Source organism: Leptodactylus fuscus, chromosome 9 (assembly GCF_031893055.1).
Source record: "Leptodactylus fuscus isolate aLepFus1 chromosome 9, aLepFus1.hap2, whole genome shotgun sequence".
NCBI classification, from domain to species: Eukaryota; Metazoa; Chordata; class Amphibia; order Anura; family Leptodactylidae; genus Leptodactylus; species Leptodactylus fuscus.
The window spans coordinates 61,587,406-61,607,150 of record NC_134273.1 but is presented as its reverse complement, the minus strand read 5'-3'; the positions used below and the strand labels follow the sequence as shown (position 1 = coordinate 61,607,150).

The 19,745-nt window shown below is 42.3% G+C and overlaps 1 protein-coding gene across 3 annotated transcripts in view; it reads left to right on the top strand.

The window, feature by feature from the left end:
- DENND1B (DENN domain containing 1B) overlaps nt 1–19,745 on the top strand; it is a 153,973-nt gene that overhangs the window by 100,288 nt on the left and 33,940 nt on the right. For all 3 annotated transcript variants that reach the window (XM_075287410.1, XM_075287411.1, XM_075287409.1), the window contains exons 11-12: nt 2,162–2,207; nt 8,861–8,962. In XM_075287410.1, coding sequence (XP_075143511.1) covers nt 2,162–2,207; nt 8,861–8,962 — 148 coding nt within the window. The remainder of the gene's footprint in view (nt 1–2,161; nt 2,208–8,860; nt 8,963–19,745) is intronic.

Here is a 19,745-nt window from a genome sequence, read left to right as displayed (position 1 = left end):
AGAGAGGTTCCATTGTTGGCAAAAAGGCTCCAGGGCGCCCAAGAAAGACCAGCAAGCGCCAGGACCGTCTCTTAAAAGTGTTTCAGCTGCGGGATTGGGCTACCAGTAGTGCAGAGCTTGCTCAGGAATGGCAGCAGGCAGGTGTGAGTGCATCTGCATGCACTGTGAGGCGGAGACTCTTGGAGCAAGGTCTGGTCTCAAGGAGGGCAGCAAAGAAGCCACTTCTCTCCAGAAAAAACATCAGGGACAGACTGATATTCTGCAAAAGGTACAGGGAGTGGACTGCTGAGGACTGGGGTAAAGTCATTTTCTCTGATGAATCCTCTTTTCGATTGTTTGGGACATCTGGAAAACAGCTTATTTGGAGAAGACGAGGTGAGCACTACCACCAGTCTTGTGTCATGCCAACTGTAAAGCATCCTGAAACCATTCATGTGTGGGGTTGCTTCTCAGCCAAGGGAATCGGCGCTCTCACAGTCTTGCCTAAAAACACAGCCATGAATAAAGAATGGTACCAGAATGTCCTCCAAGATCAACTTCTCCCAACCGTCCAAGAGCAGTTTGGCAATCAACAATGCCTTTTCCAGCATGATGGAGCACCTTGCCATAAAGCAAAGGTGATAACTAAATGGCTCAGGAAACAAAACATAGAGATTTTGGGTCCATGGCCTGGAAACTCCCCAGATCTTAATCCCATTGAGAGCTTGTGGTCAATCATCAAGAGACGGGTGGACAAACAAAAACCTACCAATTCTGACAAAATGCAAGCATTGATTGTGCAAGAATGGACTGCTATCAGTCAGGATTTGGTCCTGAAGTTGATGGAGAGCATGCCAGGGAGAATTGCAGAGGTCCTGAAGAAGAAGGGTCAACACTGCAAATATTGACTTGCTGCATTAACTCATTCTAACTGTCAATATAAGCTTTGGTTACTCATAATATGATTGCAATTCTATTTCTGTATGTGATAAAAACATCTGACAAACACACATAAAAACCAGAGGGCAGCAGATCATGTGAAAATAGAAGATTTGTGTCATTCTCAAAACTTTTGTCCATGACTGTAAAAATTGGGAGTTAATCTGATTGTCCGGGGTAGAGCATTCCAGAGAAGTGGTGCAGCTCGGGAGTAGTCTTGTATACGAGCGTGGGAAGTTCTGATAATAGAGGATGTAAGTGTAGGTCACTCCAGCTTCCTCTCATTATATAAGAACCTGCCACCCCTACACCTAGTAAAATCATTGCGCTGCTTAAACTTTCAATAGAAAAAGAAGGAAAAGAATAAAGAATTTTAACAGAAAGGAGCCATTTGTTAATAAAGTATATCATAAAATGCATTAAGGACACAAATACTGACATAAAATCAAAAGTTGTGGAAACGTTTAGTTTATGGCTTAGTAAGGTATGTCCATATAAACATATGGAGTAGTTTTTGATGCAGAAAGTAAAGCGTAATTGTTGTATGTTTGCCGCAGATTTCACCCTATGCATTGCAAAGAATGGAATCGGCTGTGAAAATCCACAGAATAAATTGACATGGGCAAACTTAAAATCTGCAGTGCTGGCAACTTTACAATGCATTTGGATTAGATTCTTGAAAACCTCCTTTGCTGTTACTATAATAGTCTGCAGATTTTCCACACGCAGTTCTGTGGCAAGAGAATCTGCAGTGTATCCACTATGTGTGCACATGCCCTATCTGCTTGCTCATCCATACGTTGCAAGCAAAATGTAGAATTCTACAGGGGTCCTCGAACTCCAAGGGCATCAGTGTAATATGTGTTCACACCCTCTCCTCTAGGATGAGAACATTTATCTTACACTTTTTATTTGTAAAGGATTGATTTACTAAGCACGTCCAAACTGATTGTTTTGTGACTATATATAATATCCACCGGGTAACGCCTCACTTCTGGGCTTAGAAATGTATCTGCTGCCCTCTGGTACATGTCCAGTGTGTAGTGCGATACTGACAAGGCGGTATATACGTGCTTATCCTTATATACTGTAGCTATTGATTGTCAGATACAGTAGCTGTCACCAGTTTTTTAAATAATAAAACATAAAGGTTTTCACAGAATGTACATTATGTTTTTCAGGATACATATTTACTGGGTCTATTTTCCATATTTGTATTGTATATTTTACTTTTGTCTTTCAGCGCCCCGATGCCTTATCTTATTGGAGTTCACTTCAGCCTCATAGAGGTAGGTTATCTGGTGTTAGCAGTCTTTTGTGTAAGTGTGACCTGTATTATCTAGTATTGGTATTACTTTGATTTCTGTGTTTCAAGTTCACTTGTTGCATATTTTTGTAAGTCAACAATATGAGGCCCAGTTCACATCTGCGTTTGGTGGCTCCGCTTGGAAACCTAATCCGCATAAAAAAAATGGTTACCATAAAAAAAAAAATGGTTACCCAGGAGCCCTATAGACTATAAGGGGGTCCGTGTGGTTTCCGTGCAGAAAAATGCGGAGAGGGGAATGGAATCCCTGAACTCAAAATAGGAATAGGTTCAGGGTCCTTTTTTATAGTATGCAGAAGTTGCAATGTAAGTTCATTCTGTTTAGCTCTAGAGTTTCAGTAAGATTCCTTTTTTCACGGGGCTGTTCTCTGCAGCGTTCATGTGAACAGCTGTATATCCGAATACTGAAGGAGTAGTTGTGTCCATCTCATTCAGCATCATCTGAAGCAACAGTCAGTAGCGGACTTACATTCAACTGCCTGTAAACAGCAACAAGGTTTCCATAAAGCAGGACCACAGCTGAACGTCTTCTCAGTAAGGTCGTGGCCATGTAAGTAGAAGGGCACAAGGAAAATAGTGCGGGTCCTAGAGGTGAGACCCACAACTATCAAACATTTATGGCATAAATGTCTTTTGTGGGAACACCCCTTTAACGTGTGTCTGCTAAAAGGGATTTTCCAGCCCCATATTGTTCTTTTATACTGGTGACCTCTCCACAGACCAGGTCATCACTATGTGATGTGTGGAGGTCCAATACTCGGACCCTGTACAGATCAGCTGTTGCAGGAGCCTCCGGGTGCTGGAAGCTGCATTCAGCATCGCTCCTATTTAGGTAGTAGAAGCTTCACTGCACTTTCCCTGATGACCTATCAGTATGAAAACTCAATTTAGGGCCTGAAAACCCCTTTAATATATTTATGCTGTCCTAAAGGCAGAAAGTGAAATCTTCGCCTGCTATGAGCGCAAATCCATTATTAAATATCCACCTTTAGATTTTGTATCTTACCAGGCTGCTGACTGCTCGCTGTATTGTAATGTAGAATCTTCTCGTCTATTGTGTGCTACTCTTATAAAACTTGAATACAGCACTTGGAGAGACGCTGTGGCCTTCTGGATGTGTGACCATGTCAGAGCCCTGTAGATACCAAGCCAAATATTCCTGGGTTTTACTCTTTTACATTTTTTGTAACGTAATAGTGTCAGGTAGTACAACAGGGCCTCGGATAGGAGCAGAGACATAGCTTTGTGGCCACAAATAGATGAGGCAACACGGAGATAATCATCTTTTTGTGAATATGCAAATCGGCATCAAAGTCCAATGGGGGTGTGGCTTAATTTGAAAAATTTGCCTAAAGTTAATTGTGATACAATGCAAAATGCCAATTATGGCTAAAGGGGAGATTTTAGACACCAATTCCAAAGGTGAACCTGTGCATTTGCTGCTGTCTATAAGCAAATCAGACCCATCCCAAGTGCATTCGCCAACTGGTTTTCATATCCATAAAAAGATGATTATCTTCATCACTTCATCAATTTGTGGCCACAAAGGTATGTTTCTGCTCCTATTGAAGTCTCTGCACTGTACTGATATTGGCGTGGGAAGCATTTTGGACCTGATACACTTCCTTTAAATGTGCTAGGCTGGTTTCACACCAGATTTGGCTCTCTGTACGGGGATTCCGTTCCCCTCTCCACTTTTATCTGTGCATTTTTCACCCTTCTCAAGCAGAAACCCATGTGTAACACATTATGGTCTAAGGGTCAGTGCACACAGAGTTTTTTGGTATTGATTTTGATGCTGAATCCGCCTCAAAATCGGCCTCCAAAAAAAGCCTCCCAATAGAAAAAACTCTGTGTGCACTGACCCTAAGAGGTCCACAGGTTTCTGTGGGTAACCGCTTTTTTTAAGCAGATTAGGTTTTTGTTTGGGGGTCCCCAAGTAGATCCCCCAAACAGAAACCCAAACGCAGATGAAAACTTAGCAATATAATGGTTAAATGGAAGAAACCCATCAGGGTGCGGTGGCCTCTTGCATCATCCACATGGATATGTGAGAAGTTTGGGACATGGATGAGAAGGAGTGAGTTCCTCTTTTCCACCAATAAGGTCTTAAAAAAAAAAAAAAAAGTTGTTCTCTTTTAGGTCGAGGCTTCACTTGATGTAAACACAAAATGTGGCAAAAACCGCAGTGTTTTACAGTCCCTGCAAAGTGCGGAATTCTAGTGACTCCCATCCACACATTACTGAACAACATGTTATTTTTCTGGCAGGTCATTACATTTACAACAATGTTATATTTATGTTGGTTTATTATACTTTACTGCTTTAAATAAAATGCCTTTTTTTAAAATAAATAAATAAAAATTCAGACACACTGTATTCTCTGAGCCATATGAGGGCTTAAGATTTGCGGGATAAATTGTTCTACATAATGCTATCCTTTAATATACCGTACATTGTACTGGGACGCTGGAAAAAAATTCCGAATGAGGTGGAATTGGATAAAAAGTGCATTTGTGCGACTTTCATGCAGTCTTTGTTTATACTGCATTCACCGTGCATGTCACCTGTATTCTATTCTGTTTCAGTAGGTTTCCAGTAATACCAAATTTATATTGTACTATAGTATGTATAGTTTTATTTGCATTACAACCCCTTAAAAAAATCCAAAACTTTACAAAAAAAATTTTGTCTTATAATTGCCATATTCTGACATCCTTAACTTATTAGATTTCTATGTATGGGATGCATAGGGTGTCTTTTTTGCAGGATCAGATGTACATTTTTTTTTTTTTATTTTTTTTTTAGTTATACCATATTGGGGAATGTCTTATGCTATGATCACTTTTTATTTCATTTTATGACGTATGCCATATACTCAAATGAAAATAATCCATAGGAACTATACTCCTGACCAATCCTGACCAGCAATTAGAAATAGTGAGTACCAGCTTCTTAGTAAAGTGTTATTCACAAATCAATATTCTGAATTAAAAGAAAAAACAGGCAGAATGTCTTAAGACTCATAGTAAGACACTGAATACAAAAGAGAGAAATAATTCCAATCTTAGATTTTTGTACGTTACCTTATTTTACAATAGGTGACTCTTTGACCTGATATGCGGTGGGGTTCACCCTTAGAATCCAGGCCCTTTTATTTTGTAGGTCACGCACATGTTTCTGATACCCCACGTTGCCCACAAAACAGGATTAGTGGTAATGCAAAGAGGGACCAGACTATCGAACAGACAGGAAAGGAGGAATCATTTAAGTGGTATTCCTCACGTTGTGAGTGTTGTGAATCCATCAAACATGATGTACAAACAAAACCATTAAAACTACAGGGGAAACAATCAAGCCGAAACATCCTATGGACGGCAGCTCAGAATACATTATTTATATGCTACAGTGCCCCTGTGGATTACAATATATAGGTAGTATGGTACAAGGATTGAGACTACATTTGAACACTCTGCTCAATTACAGAGAAATAAATCCGTACCGAACAGAGAGCGTCAGAGCACTATAAATTACCAATAGGATCGTACCAATAGAGCATGCCATTGGGTCATATAAGCAGTTATGTAGAAAAGAAATGTACTAGATTCTTAGATTCAGTTCGCTGGATTGTTCAATATCTCCAGTATAGTAACTGTTTTGTCTTTTTTATTATTAAAGAGGACCTTTCATATCCTGGGGCACATTCGGTGTAATACACCGCTAGAAAGCTGACAGTGCACTGAATTCAGTGCACTGAATTCAGTGCACTATCGGCTTTCCCGTTCTTTGCCCCTGCTGAAGCGCTATCGGTATCGTAGCTCTTCACTGTCAGAAGGGCATTTCTGACAGTTTGTCAGGAACGCCCCTCTTCACAGTAGTGTCTATTGCGCTGTACTGTGAGAGGGGGTGTTCCTGAGGACTGCTCCCCTACTCCTAATAATACTCAAGTACTGGGGGGAAAGGGGAGAAGTTCCTCACCGCTCAGAATCATCGCTGGGGGTAAGCAATGCCCCCTCTCACAGTACATTGCAATAGATACTACTGTCGGTCTTGGCACCAATAGCTCTACAGCGGGGGCACAGAACAATAAAGCCAAAAGCTCAGTTCAGCGCACTGTCTGCTTTCTAGCGGTGTATTACACTGCATATGCCCCAGGTGGTTAAATGTCCTCTTTAAGTGTTTTGTTAAACATTTACTGTGTATGTATGTATAATACACTCACCGGCCACTTTATTAGGTACACCTGTCCAACTGCTCGTTAACACTTAATTTGTAATCAGCCAATCACATGGCGGCAACTCAGTGCATTTAGGCATGTAGACATGGTCAAGACAATCTCCTGCAGTTCAAACCGAGCATCAGTATGGGGAAGAAAGGTGATTTGAGTGCCTTTGAACGTGGCATGGTTGTTGGTGCCAAAAGGGCTGGTCTGAGTATTTCAGAAACTGCTGATCTACTGGGATTTTCACGCACAACCATCTCTAGGGTTTACAGAGAATGGTCCGAAAAAGAAAAAATATCCAGTGAGCGGCAGTTCTGTGGGCGGAAATGCGTTGTTGATGCCAGAGGTCAGAGGAGAATGGCCAGACTGGTTCGAGCTGATAGAAAGGCAACAGTGACTCAAATAGCCACCCGTTACAACCAAGGTAGCCAGAAGAGCATCTCTGAACGCACAGTACGTCGAACTTTGAGGCAGATGGGCTACAGCAGCAGAAGACCACACCGGGTGCCACTCCTTTCAGCTAAGAACAGGAAACTGAGACTACAATTTGCACAAGCTCATCGAAATTGGACAATTGAAGATTGGAAAAACGTTGCCTGGTCTGATGAGTCTCGATTTCTGCTGCAACATTCGGATGGTAGGGTCAGAATTTGGCGTCAACAACATGAAAGCATGGATCCATCCTGCCTTGTATCAACGGTTCAGGCTGGTGGTGGTGGTGTCATGGTGCGGGGAATATTTTCTTGGCGCTCTTTGGGCCCCTTGGTACCAATTGAGCATCGTTGCAACGCCAAAGCCTACCTGAGTATTGTTGCTGACCATGTCCATCCCTTTATGACCACAATGTACCCAACATCTGATGGCTACTTTCAGCAGGATAATGCGCCATGTCATAAAGCTGGAATCATCTCAGACTGGTTTCTTGAACATGACAATGAGTTCACTGTACTCCAATGGCCTCCACAGTCACCAGATCTCAATCCAATAGAGCATCTTTGGGATGTGGTGGAACGGGAGATTTGCATCATGGATGTGCAGCCGACAAATCTGCGGCAACTGTGTGATGCCATCATGTCAATATGGACCAAAATCTCTGAGGAATGCTTCCAGCACCTTGTTGAATCTATGCCACAAAGAATTGAGGCAGTTCTGAAGGCAAAAGGGGGTCCAACCCGTTACTAGCATGGTGTACCTAATAAAGTGGCCGGTGAGTGTATATACATTAGTTTGGAAGTTTTTTATTTCATTTTATGACTGTATTTTGGTATATGTGTCAGTTCAGAATGATGCCTTCAATTTTTTTTTATTTTTTGGAAAATACTTTATGGCTATATGCTGTATGTGTTCCTGGTTGGAATATCCTTTTTGGGCCCTAGGCTACAATGCAAGCTAAATACTCCCTTTGGTTTACATAACACACACCTTTCTTGTATTCCTCACTAGGATGCGGCTCCCACACTTGAGATTCCTTTGTTTTTAGGATACATGACCAATCATTCTAATTTATGGTGATCGGCTCAGACTCTGGTTTGCGTTTTCCCTTTATATGAGTTTTATGCACAGTATACACTGCTTGTTTTTAAAGAGGACCACTGACCACCTCCCTTAACTCTCTACATCCATCAACAGCTCTCCACTGACTCTGGTGCAGTTGGATTTTTTTTTGTGGCTCTTGCCATTCCTGAGTAATCAATACTGTTAGATTCAGTATCCAATATGCTAAGTAGACCAAATATTGTCTACAGATGATAAGTACTGCCAGGTTGGCACTCCCTAGTTGGAGAACAGAGCTCCGGGTCACCCTCCTGACTGTACAGAGCCTAGTTAGCATATTAGGTATCAGAACTTGCAGAATTGATTGCTCAGGAAAGGTGGGGGCTAGAGAAAAAAACTCAGCTGCTTTGATATCAGTGGAATGGCAACCTAATGAAACATAATAGTCAAGAGTTGAAGTAAAGAAACTGAGATGCATTTGATGAGCAGTTATCCTTTTGGTTGCTAGATCTGTTTTCCTGTAAATTTAGAGATATTGCCATGTACATTGTCCTCCACATTATTAGGCTCTCGTGCCAGGGATATAAATTTTAACAATTTGTCATGGAAGCTTTCCTCCAGCTATATTTCAGGTAGAAGCAAAAAATGGTTGACCACATACTTAAAATTAATGTAAAAGGATTACGAACTAAACAGAAAGTTCCTTTTCCTACAAAACCCTGTTAGATGTTGGCACTGCTGCATTACTGAATTCTTTTCTAATGTATTAAACATAAGTGCCGAAATGAGTCTTAAGAAATCACTATGTATACCACAGATGGGTTATTTCCTCTCATTAAAAATATGCATATAACTAAAACTAACAATAAAGTGCTCTGACCGTTTATTGTATTTTTCAGAGGGTGCGGAGTAGATCTCTGGATGATGTGGTATTACTAAATGTGGACACAAACTCACTGGAAACTCCTTTCAACGACCTTTCTGCTCTACCTAGTGACGTGGTGAGTGTTTCGCTACCAACATGCAGTTAAAAGGGCTTTCCCGTCTGAGCATGTTGTCCCCTATACATTTTAACGGGAACGCTGGAGATATCCAATCGGTGTTCTTTGAGGTCTTTGGTACTTCATTCAGAACATTGGACAAAACATCCCCATTCTCCTGATCAATGGCGTCTCTATGGATAAGGGACTACTTACTCAAATGGGAAAAACCCTTTAAAGATGAACTTACTGTTGTGAAATGTTTATGGGATTTTTCTATGTGTTTAACGTGAAGGCATTCTACTCGACTAGTGGCTGTTGTTTTTACGGGCCAAGAACTTTATAGATTTCCATTCTAGCCCGATCATTGGTATCCTATAAGGGTAAGTTCATACAGAGTTTTTTGGATAAGAACCTGAGGCAGAGGCCACCTCACGTTCCGGTCCAAAAGCCGGGTAGCCGCGACTGAAAGCCGGTGCATTACACCGACATCCAGCCATGCACTCCACTCCAGATTAGGCCCAATGAATGGGCCTAGTCTGGAGGAGGGAGTGTCTTCAGGCCAAATCGACTCGGCCTGAAGAATGAGCATGTCGCTTCTTTTGATTTCAATGGGAGCCATCTTTTTGTTCAGGATTTTGAGGTGGATACGGTCTAAAAAAAAACTACATGTGAACTTACCTTAAAGGGTACATTAGTGTATAAATATATACCTATTAACCTCTCCACTTCTATTAGAGTTGCTCCATTTCTTTTGAACTTTCACATCAGAGGCATAACTTGAAGCTCATGGGCCCCAGTGCAAAATTTGTAATTTAGCCCCTACCAACCATGTCCTATCTATAATACTAGTGTTGTTTTATGTTGTAGAGAGGTCTTTGGGTTCTCTCAGACTTCTGTTCTTGGTAGCAATTGCCACCTCTGTAGCCCCTAAGTGCAACGTGCCAGTTTTGAGTCATGTTACTGGCCAACCTTGAGTAAGTTCAGAAGATATAAAGAGGATCTGACTCCAGATTTCACAAAACAATCTGGATACATTAATAAATAGGAGTCTTAAGCCTGGTGGGTCTGGTGTACCTTGAAAGTTCATGTCAGAATGGTTGTATAAGCCTTCTCTAGCTCATGAGTCCAATGTATTCACAAGCTAAGTGCAATGTTTGCCCACTTAGGGCTAGTTCACACGTGGGCAAAGGGGCGGATTTTGACAGCGGATTTCGCTTCAAAATCCGCCCCTTTACAATGGTAGTCTATGTAGACCACCGGGCTTTTTTTTCCGCTAGCGGTGGGCTGCCGCTAGCGGAGAAAAGAAACAACCTGCCCTATCTTCAGGCGGAAGCTGCGCGGGCTCAGCCGCGCGGCTTCCGCCCCCGGCAGCTCCCTCCTATGTCGGCTTATTCATCTGAGCCGACAGCGGAGGGGAAAGCCGCGACCGCGATGGTCGCGGCAGGCGGGTTTTGACAAGAGAGAGACGCGGCTCTCTCGGTGTCAAAACCCGCGCGGGCAGTTCACGTGTGAACTGACCCTAAGCCTAGCTGACAAGCTCCTTTGTCTGTATCTCCTCCATTATTGCTGCTGAAATCTCGCGCATGCTCAGCACAATTTGCTGGTTGTTAGCCAGTCTAGGTGGGAGGACATTGAGTAAAACTTGTGAGTACTCCGGACCCATGAGCTTTAACAGTCTCTGACCGGATTCATAAAATGTACATTTTAATATCAGGCAGGAAAACTTTCAAAAATAATTCTATATTTTTTTCTGCCATGGATTTGTATTGATTTCAGTGTCATCAAGTTATGTCATCCTCTTTAGATGTATATAGTACCTCATGTTTAGAGATGCTCGGGCTCACTTCTAATCTATAATTCACTAATATACAGTCACTGCCATAATTAATCTAAGGAAAAACAAGAAAATCATAGAATGGGAGGATTTCCATGTAGCTGTCAGTTGCTAGCCTTCTCTCCGGCTTACCACTAAAGCATTTCTGCTTTTTCGACCAGCTCCTCTCACCCTGCGAGGCAGCCCCCTAGATGTTCGTGAGGCAGCCTTGACAGAAGTGATTATATGCTGCACAGCCCTTTTATGGTTGAACCAGTCTTTGCTTTAGCAACACAACTTACTCATTCTGTGCTCACTTTAATTCTGTTGGGTTTAGGAGAAAACGAAAGAAATGAATCGAGGTAATTCTTAAAAATGTTGGCATTTGCTGTAACTAAGGATGAGGCCCAGATTGTGTAACCATGCTATGGTTGGTGAAGCTCAAGTGAATAAAGATTGGGAAACTGTGATTTAAAGTATGTTACAGAGTTACCACCAGGGATATGACTATAGGTAGCACATGGGTCACAAGGCCTTGGAAAGGTTATATAAAGAGAAATCAAGTGTTAGTATCCCTGTTCTGTAATATCACTGTATATAATATCAGTTATGATGGTGTGCTCAGTGGCGTAACTACCGGGGTAGCAGCTACCACAGGGCCTGGGACATTAGGGGCCTTGCGACAGCCACTACCGCTACGTTTTTTCTTTTCATAATGGGCTCTATTTACTTACCGATCCTGACAGTGGCCGGGATTGGTAAGTGACGCCGCGGGCCCCAGAAACATCATTATTATACTCAGGGGTCTCTTCAGACCCCTGAGTATAATGATCGGAGGTCCAGGGGAGGTAAGAGAACATAACAAACACTGTTACTTACCTCTCCGAGCAGGTTCGGGCCTACTTCTGTGACTCTCCCTGACGTCACATAACCGGGGCCTGTGTCCCAGGTCATGTGACGTCCTGAACGTCATTGAAGATGGCCGAAACCACCGAGGACTGCAGGGGAGCCGGGGATAGGTAAGTAGCAGTGTTTTTTATGTTTGTACCCTCCTTCGGTCTCCGATTATTATACTCTGGGGTCTTAAAAGATGGCTAGCACATTGACAGTGCACACAGTCATGTGCGTGAGGCCTAATTCATATAAACGGGATATGCATTATTTTATACCAAAGATCAGACCTTTAAAATGTAAATGTAATGTCATGAAAAGTATTTATCCATTACCCATCCAGTTCCATAATAGAGGATACCTGTTCTGTAAATTACATTGGAAGATGATGCCTTGAAGCCCAACCACATGATTGGCCAGTAATACTGTTATTATCGAAAGACTATTAATGCTTAAGAAATAAAGTGTCAGTATGAGACAGACTTTTTTTTTTAATAAATATCATCAATTGTCATAAATTTATTTTGTTCTTAGTTGTGAACTTGTGTATACTGCAGATGTGTCTGTACTGTACATTTCCACATGTAGCCATGTAACGATGACCATTCACTGCCTCCACCACCTCCAGCTCTTTGCACCGTTCACTCATTCCAGCACAGTTGGGATTTTTTTCCATAGCCACCGCCATTCCCAAGCAATCATTTCATATGACACAATTAATTCTACTCTCTACTGTCAGGTGGGCGGTCTAAGACTATCTGCTACTGCCAGGGACCACCTACCTGACACTAGAGAGCATGACTGTGCAGAAGTGAACAGAAATGATTGCTCAAAATGGTGAAAGTAAGAGAAAAAATGACAACTGTATTGGAAACGGTGGAGCAAAGTGGTAGAGTTGGTGAAGGTGATGAAAAGCCCACATTAAAGAGAACCTTTCACTAACACAGTTGGGAATTTCTTTCTATTCCCCGCTATTCCCAAGCCTTCAGTGCTGTTAGCTTTGGTGCCTGATATGCTATTTAGGTTGTGTACTGTCTGGCAGGAGAAGGCAAGGGGTGTGAGTCGGAGTTCCACTCAAAATCAGCCAGTATCAGAGCTCAGGATCGCACCCCTTGCGTGCTGCTGCCTGGCACCGTCCTCCTGACAGTCCAGAGTATAAATAGCATATCAGGCACCAAAACTAACAGTACTGATTGGTCAGGAACAGTGGGGGCTAGAGAAAAAATTCCAGAAGTTCTGGAATCAGTGATTCAAATGATGCAAAGAGCTGGTTTTGGTAGATGTGGTGAAAGGTCCTCTATAAAAACACAAAGGGCCCCTCTCTTTTTGTCACTGAATGGTTCTCCCTGCATTACAACTGCTGGGTTATACATTACGTTAACCTCATGTGAGGATCAATGATTGTATTTGTAACAGATGTATATAAATACTGATTGTTAAAAGACTTCAATATACAATGAAGTGATGCATGCAGTGTGCGGTATTATGTCACAGTGTATAGGTAACCTACAAACATAAAGAGAAGATCATTTGTGTATTTCTGACAATATACATGCGACTGCACTAAAAACGTACAAGTTCACCTTTGTGGGCCCGGATAAATTTAGCAGTGCAAAGAACTAGCTCATGTGCAAATGAGGTTGCAAGTACCCAAGGGCAGTCCTAAGCCTAGAAAGTGCTCCGACTTGTGTGAATAAGCCCTATCCAATGCCCACCCTTGGTCTTGGTTAAGTATTATACTGCAGTACTCTCCGTGATGTGGGTGACAGCGTTTAACCCCTTGGTGTTCGGCCGATTACACGCATTCCTATGCCGGCGAGGTATTCGACGAATGCTACTCACTCAACACAAGTCATAACTGATGCCTTCATCATGTAAAATTGAATCCTGGTGAATTTAATGATTTAAATTTTCTGGTGTTTTTTTTTTTTTTGTTTCTATGAGTTCTTTTTTAACCCCCAGTTTGCCAGCATCTTACGCGAAGCCCCGTGTGTCTGCGGCCTAATCCCGGCACCGCACTGTTAGCTATATGCCAGACCTCAGTCACAGCATTTCTGATGCTTCCTGAGATGCTGGAGGGAAAACTAAAAGCAGATGACTCTGCTGAAAACGAGCGAGAAAACCAGAGGCGACACCTTCCCAGTTTGTGAGAGGCTGATATATGTATCAACACCTTGTGAAACGTACTGGGACTGTAATGAAGGAAAATATGCTTTGTTTCCAGTCTTAAAGAAAAAATAGTTGTAGCTATGACGGACTCTGCGTAATGCTCTCTGTTTATAAAAATGATATATACCGTAATTACCTAACATTTCACGACACAAATCACGCTTTTTGACCAGGACTGCCATGTTATGTATGTAAAGTTAAAATCCAGCTGTGCAGTCACCATGGAGGGGGGTGGGAATCAGCTGGCAACTTAGACTTTCATTGCACCTTGATAATGTAAGATTTAAGGTTTTTTTTTCTGGTTCTGTGTGACTGCCTCCACCTGCGAGCTTGCTGTAAATGCTCTTTATTTGGGTCCCCCATCATTGCAGCGAGAGAAATTCCTGGCAAATCTATTGACTTTGTTTATGTCTCACCATTCATGAACCATCATTAAATACATATTATCTTACTCTTAAAGGGAGTCTATGCAGTCCAATCATATCGGTATATAGAAATAAGAGCAGGAACTGGGGAAGCTATGCCGAGATCATAGTCATCTTTTTATGGATACGCAAATCAGCCTAAAAGTGCGTCAGATAGCCATGGTGCGGGGAGAGGATGGAAATGTCATTGGTAGCAATTCCAGAGGAGAGCTGGAGCGCTCGCAACAGTCTGTAGGCATATCAGGTCCACCCATTGTAATGGCTGTGATATGGTAGAATCGCACCCAAATATTTCACCCCAGCTACCAATAGTGGACATCATTCCAAGAGTGCATATCGATTCCCTTCATACTGTGCTTAAAATGATCTGCCAATTTACTGGAGTTCTACTTTAACGTGTGTGGGGGGGGATTTATGAAGAGTGGTGTTTAGTACGCTAATTTTAACAATCCCCGCGCTGCCAGAGGGCGCACCTCAATTATGACAAGACACGTGACTCCCAGGGCAACACGGTTGCTCAGTGGTTAGCACAGCAGCCTTGCAGCGCTGGAGTCCTGGGTTCAAATCTCACCAGGAACAACATCTGCAAGGAGTTTGTATGTTCTCCTCATGTTTGCGTGGATTTCCTCCCATCCTACAAAGACATACTGATAGGGAAAAACAAGTACATTGTGATCCCTATATGGGGCTCACAATCTACAAAAAAAAAAAAAAAAAAAAGACACGTGACTCCTCACACATCAGGTACATCTTCCTGGAGTCTACTGCACCGCAGTCTACCCCAGCCTTGAGATTTCGATGGCCCCATTCATACCTTGACCATCGTCACGCACCCTTTTAGGAAAGTGGTGATGAAAAATCAACAGGTAAACCAAGTTACAGCTAATAGTAGTATGAGTATGTTCACACAGCAGAATATGAACAGTGCTAGACGTGGGATGCTGAAAAAATAGCTTGATCTTTCCGCAGCGTCAGACTCGGAGCTTCTGGCATGAGCCATTCTGCTATACTGCCCTCGTTTTCCTCAGCCTAGTCAGCGAGTAAAAGCTCTGCTTTGGTTTTTCCCCATGGGAAGCCAGAGGGGTGAAAAGTGAAGAGGGATATGAGGTGGAAGTCCTCCTTAGACTCCAGCTCACTTTCTGCTGTGTGAATGTACCCTTAGGAGAGAGAAGGGGCAGCAGGATGAGAGCAGCTACAGAGATAGGAAGATCCAGACCTACTGCTGCTACTTCTAGTACGCTTTCACGACGGCATCCCAGAGCTGCATTTACAGCTATATATTGTTCTATATTGTCCTTCATACCGCAGAATCTGGTCTCCTCTGTATGTACTGTACATAAGACATCTTAGTCTGCAGAGTGGAAAACTTGTGAGAAATTCTGTAATTATACGATGGTCAGTAATTGTCTTAATTCACTTATGTCACCAGAAACTTCATTTACATTTAAGAGGTTTGCCCACTAAGATGACTTCTCTCTTATTGGAAAGGTAAGGGATAAGCTGAAGGTTATTGGTGTTCCAGTGCCAGGAACCGACACTGCTCTGATCAAATGGCCGTACAAAAGACCATGGCCAACCTATTCTTGTGATCAGTGGGGGTCCCAGACGTTGGACTTTCCCTGATCCTGTGGATGAAGAATAACTTGTCTTTGTAAGTATAGTCAGACTACATGCACATGAGAGTGCAGTCCGTGAGAGATCGGAAGGCACGTGGATGGTACGGTGTGTCTTCCATGCTTCCCAGCCTGGACCACAAAGTGACAGGGCTCATGAGCCGCCCCACATACACCTGTACAAAGAAAAAATAACATGGTTTTGTATATTAGGGCTTAGAAAACAATCAGTGTTCGATCTTGTAAAAAAAAAAAGAAAATGTGTTTGCATGCGTGGGGCCTAAGATGGGAGTGGTCACTAAAGTGGAGTTCAAAATGGGCAACCTTTAGTGTCTACATTTGGAAGGAGATGAATGATGCACAACTCATTGGGGCTAATTCATCAATCCCTCTATGTCAAGAAACGCAAGAAGATAGGGGGGCACACGGTGGCTCAGTGGTTAGCACTGCAGCCTTGCAGCGCTGGAGTCCTGGTGTTCAAATCCCGCCAAGGGCAAAAAACCATCTGCAAGGAGTTTGTATGTTCTCCTCATGTTTGCATGGATTTCCATCCCATATTCCAAAGACATACTGATAGGGAAAAATGTACATTGTGAGCTCTATGTGGAGCTCACAATCTACATTTAAAAAAAAAAAAAAAAAAACCCAAGAAGAGGAGCACTGGTGCACATATGGCCTTCTGTGAATGTGGCGGATGAGGCGCGGACACTTTGGCCTGACTGACACCAGTTTCCTGCTATGAGTTAGATACATCAGTTACTACCTGGCTTAGATTTCCATTCTGGCACCAAGATGTCCGACAGATTTTTTTGGAGATGCTGCATCCTCTTCGTAAATCTCTTGGTCCCTGCACCGCTCTGGCTGACTGGCCTACAATACAACAGTCTTAATAAGTTTACCGCAATGTGTTACCAGAAGCTTGAAATCCTAACAGCGAGTCAACAGACTCATCACTTCCAGATCTGTCTTGTCTCATCAGGTCTCGGCTACACCTCTGAGTCTATGAGCACGTCTTTTCAGATATCACATTTGTCATCTCTACCTGTGTCCACAATTCAGGCTAATTTGTCACATTGTAAACGGCAGGATCCGACTAGAACAGACTTCATTAGTCATTTTCTCTGCATCTGCTCTCCATCCTAATAAACACGGCTCCCCTCAGGATCCTCCTGACTCATAATGACTATCTACCTCGTTGCAGGTAAGTTACTAATTATCTGGCCGCTTCCCTCCACCTGTCATCTCAGCGCTGGACATTTTAATTACATACTGGGGGGAAGCCACAGACAGAAGTGTCGCAGAGTATTTCAGCAACTTCACAAGATTTATCCCTATCCTAAATCCTTTGACGTTCTTCTACTGAACACATCGGTTATAGTTTATACTGCCGAGGGCTGTTCTCATATTGATTGGGAAAAAAACCTGTTCATACCTTGCGTGTGTTATATCTGTATTATCCACTAGTCGTTTGGTGTTCACTATTTTGATGGAAGGAACATGCTATATCCTACTGTAATTTACTGATAGTATGATTCCAAGTCATGTGCTATCTAATATGTGTGAATTTAGATGTGAACAGCTCGGCAGACTACGTTCTCAGGTTGGGATCTACAGAGTTTAAGAGTGTTGGGTTTGGGGTCATTTTAAATAAGGGACATGTATGATTTTCAGGGTTGGATGTATGGTTTTTGTAATTTTTCCATCGAATAATATATTCAGATCTGTGACTTTCTTGTCTTTCTACTTGATTCCCACAGACCACATTAGAGCAGGCTGCCGAATTTCCGCACAAAATCCTAATTTCATTTGATGTTTGAACACCGCATGACATATTTTCAGTTGTTTCTTTCTGTGAATTCATCATTTCCACAAAGTGAAACTCTGCACACATGCCATGTTATTACCATAACATCAAACATGGAAAATTTATTTCCAAACGGCTTGTCTGCGTTTAATTGTTAGAGAGGTGTCAGTCTGCGCCGCTGAACCCATTAAACATATCACTGCCATTACCTGTCTGTAGTCCTAGGAAGGGCTTGAGGGTCTAAGATATTGGAAGCATGTGATACTGATTACCAGTCTAGATAGTGCTGATCCCTGCGGAGGTTAGAGGTCACACTTGTCCCCCATTAGACGTCCCTTCTCCATGGGGATGCCCCTGCTGCGTCCCATACTACAATCTTCCTAATGGCTGCCTTCCAGAATTCGCACATAATATTTCAGATTTACGGGCTGTTACAGACGCTGTCAGCCAGTAGCATTTCCGCTCCCGCTAAAGTATTTCAGATTGCAAGTATAAATCAGCCAAAGACGGTTAAAAAAAGGGGAAAAAAAGACTAAACAACAATAACAAAAAAAAATAAAAAATCTTGTACGTGTAAGGACAGGGCTTCCAAATGTATTTTATTATGTGTAGGATTTAATAAGCCTTCAGATGTTCACTAGTAAGTGTGGCTATATGTCTCTTACATCCCCATGTTATAGAGACTGTCTTCTTTTTTTGCTTTTTTTTGGTTTTTGTTTTTTTTAGGTGATCATACATAGGGAATTTCTTACAAGATTCAAGTAACATCAGTGTTTACACAGAAATCACTGCTAAGCTTCATTCTATAGGCGATACCCACTTGCAGAATCCTTTGCCACTTCAGCACTGCTGCTGCAGTGGTCACCACTAGAGATGAGCCAGTAGTGTTCCATCGAATACCTCGCTCCCATAGGAATGCGTGTAAGCGGCCGAACACCAAGGGGTTCAGCACATCAACTATTCACTGCACTTAAACCCTTGGTGTTCAGCCGCTTACACACATTCCTTTGTGACGGCTCACAAAGTTTTGTTTGTGTAATGACTGTAACCTCTATTACAAAATTGTCTGAACACTGTATAAGCAATGCCGCCCCTGCTACCTCTTGTGTCACCCCCTCTACCTCATAGATTGTAAGCTCTTTTGAGCAGGGCCCTCAGTCCCATTGTGTGAAATGACGTTCTTTGTTATGTATGTCTGTATCTGAACCCTATAAATTGTACAGTGCTGCGGAATATGTTGGCGCTATATAAATAAAATTTATTATTATTATTATTATTCCTATGGTAGCGAGGTATTTGATCGAATACTACTCGCTCATCTCTAGTTCACCACTCATCTTCATTTATTTTACAACAATGATGTGCCCATCTTCACACATGACCAGAGGTTAGCACTGTTGCTTTGCAGCACTGGAGTCCTGGGTTCAAATCCAGCCAAGGATAACATCTGCAAGGAGTTTGTTCTCCCAATGCTTGCTGGTTACGGGTTTGCTTCAGGTAGTCCAGTGTCTTCCCACACTTCAAATCATTTAGAGAAGTATAGATCAATCTAGACTTGTGTGTCCTACTTGGAACATTGAGTGATGACCATATCCATATAGCACCGCAGAATATGTTGGTGCTATATATGTAGACCACATACAAGCTTTCCAGCAAAGCTAGGGGCAGCATGGTGGCTCAGAGATTAGCACTGCAGCACTGGAGTCCTGGGTTCGAATCCTGCCAGGAACGACATCTGCAAGGGGTTTGTATGTTCTCCCCGTGTTTGCGTGGATTTCCTCCCTTTCTACAAAGACATACTGATAGGAAAAAAAAATGTACATTGTGAGTCCTATATGGGGCTTACAATCTACATAAAAAAAAAAAAAATCTTTCCAGCAAAGCTAAGAAAAACTGGTGAGGACTATGAGAGCGGCAGGATTTTTTTTTTAATTGCTTACTGTTACACAACCATGTTTTTTACCTTCTAGGAAACTTCTTTTAGCAAATCTATTTGCTAATTTTTGGCATGTACATTTTCCTTTATCCGTGCTTTTATAATATTGCAGCATGTTATTGTAGACCTTGTAGCAACATCCAGGTAATC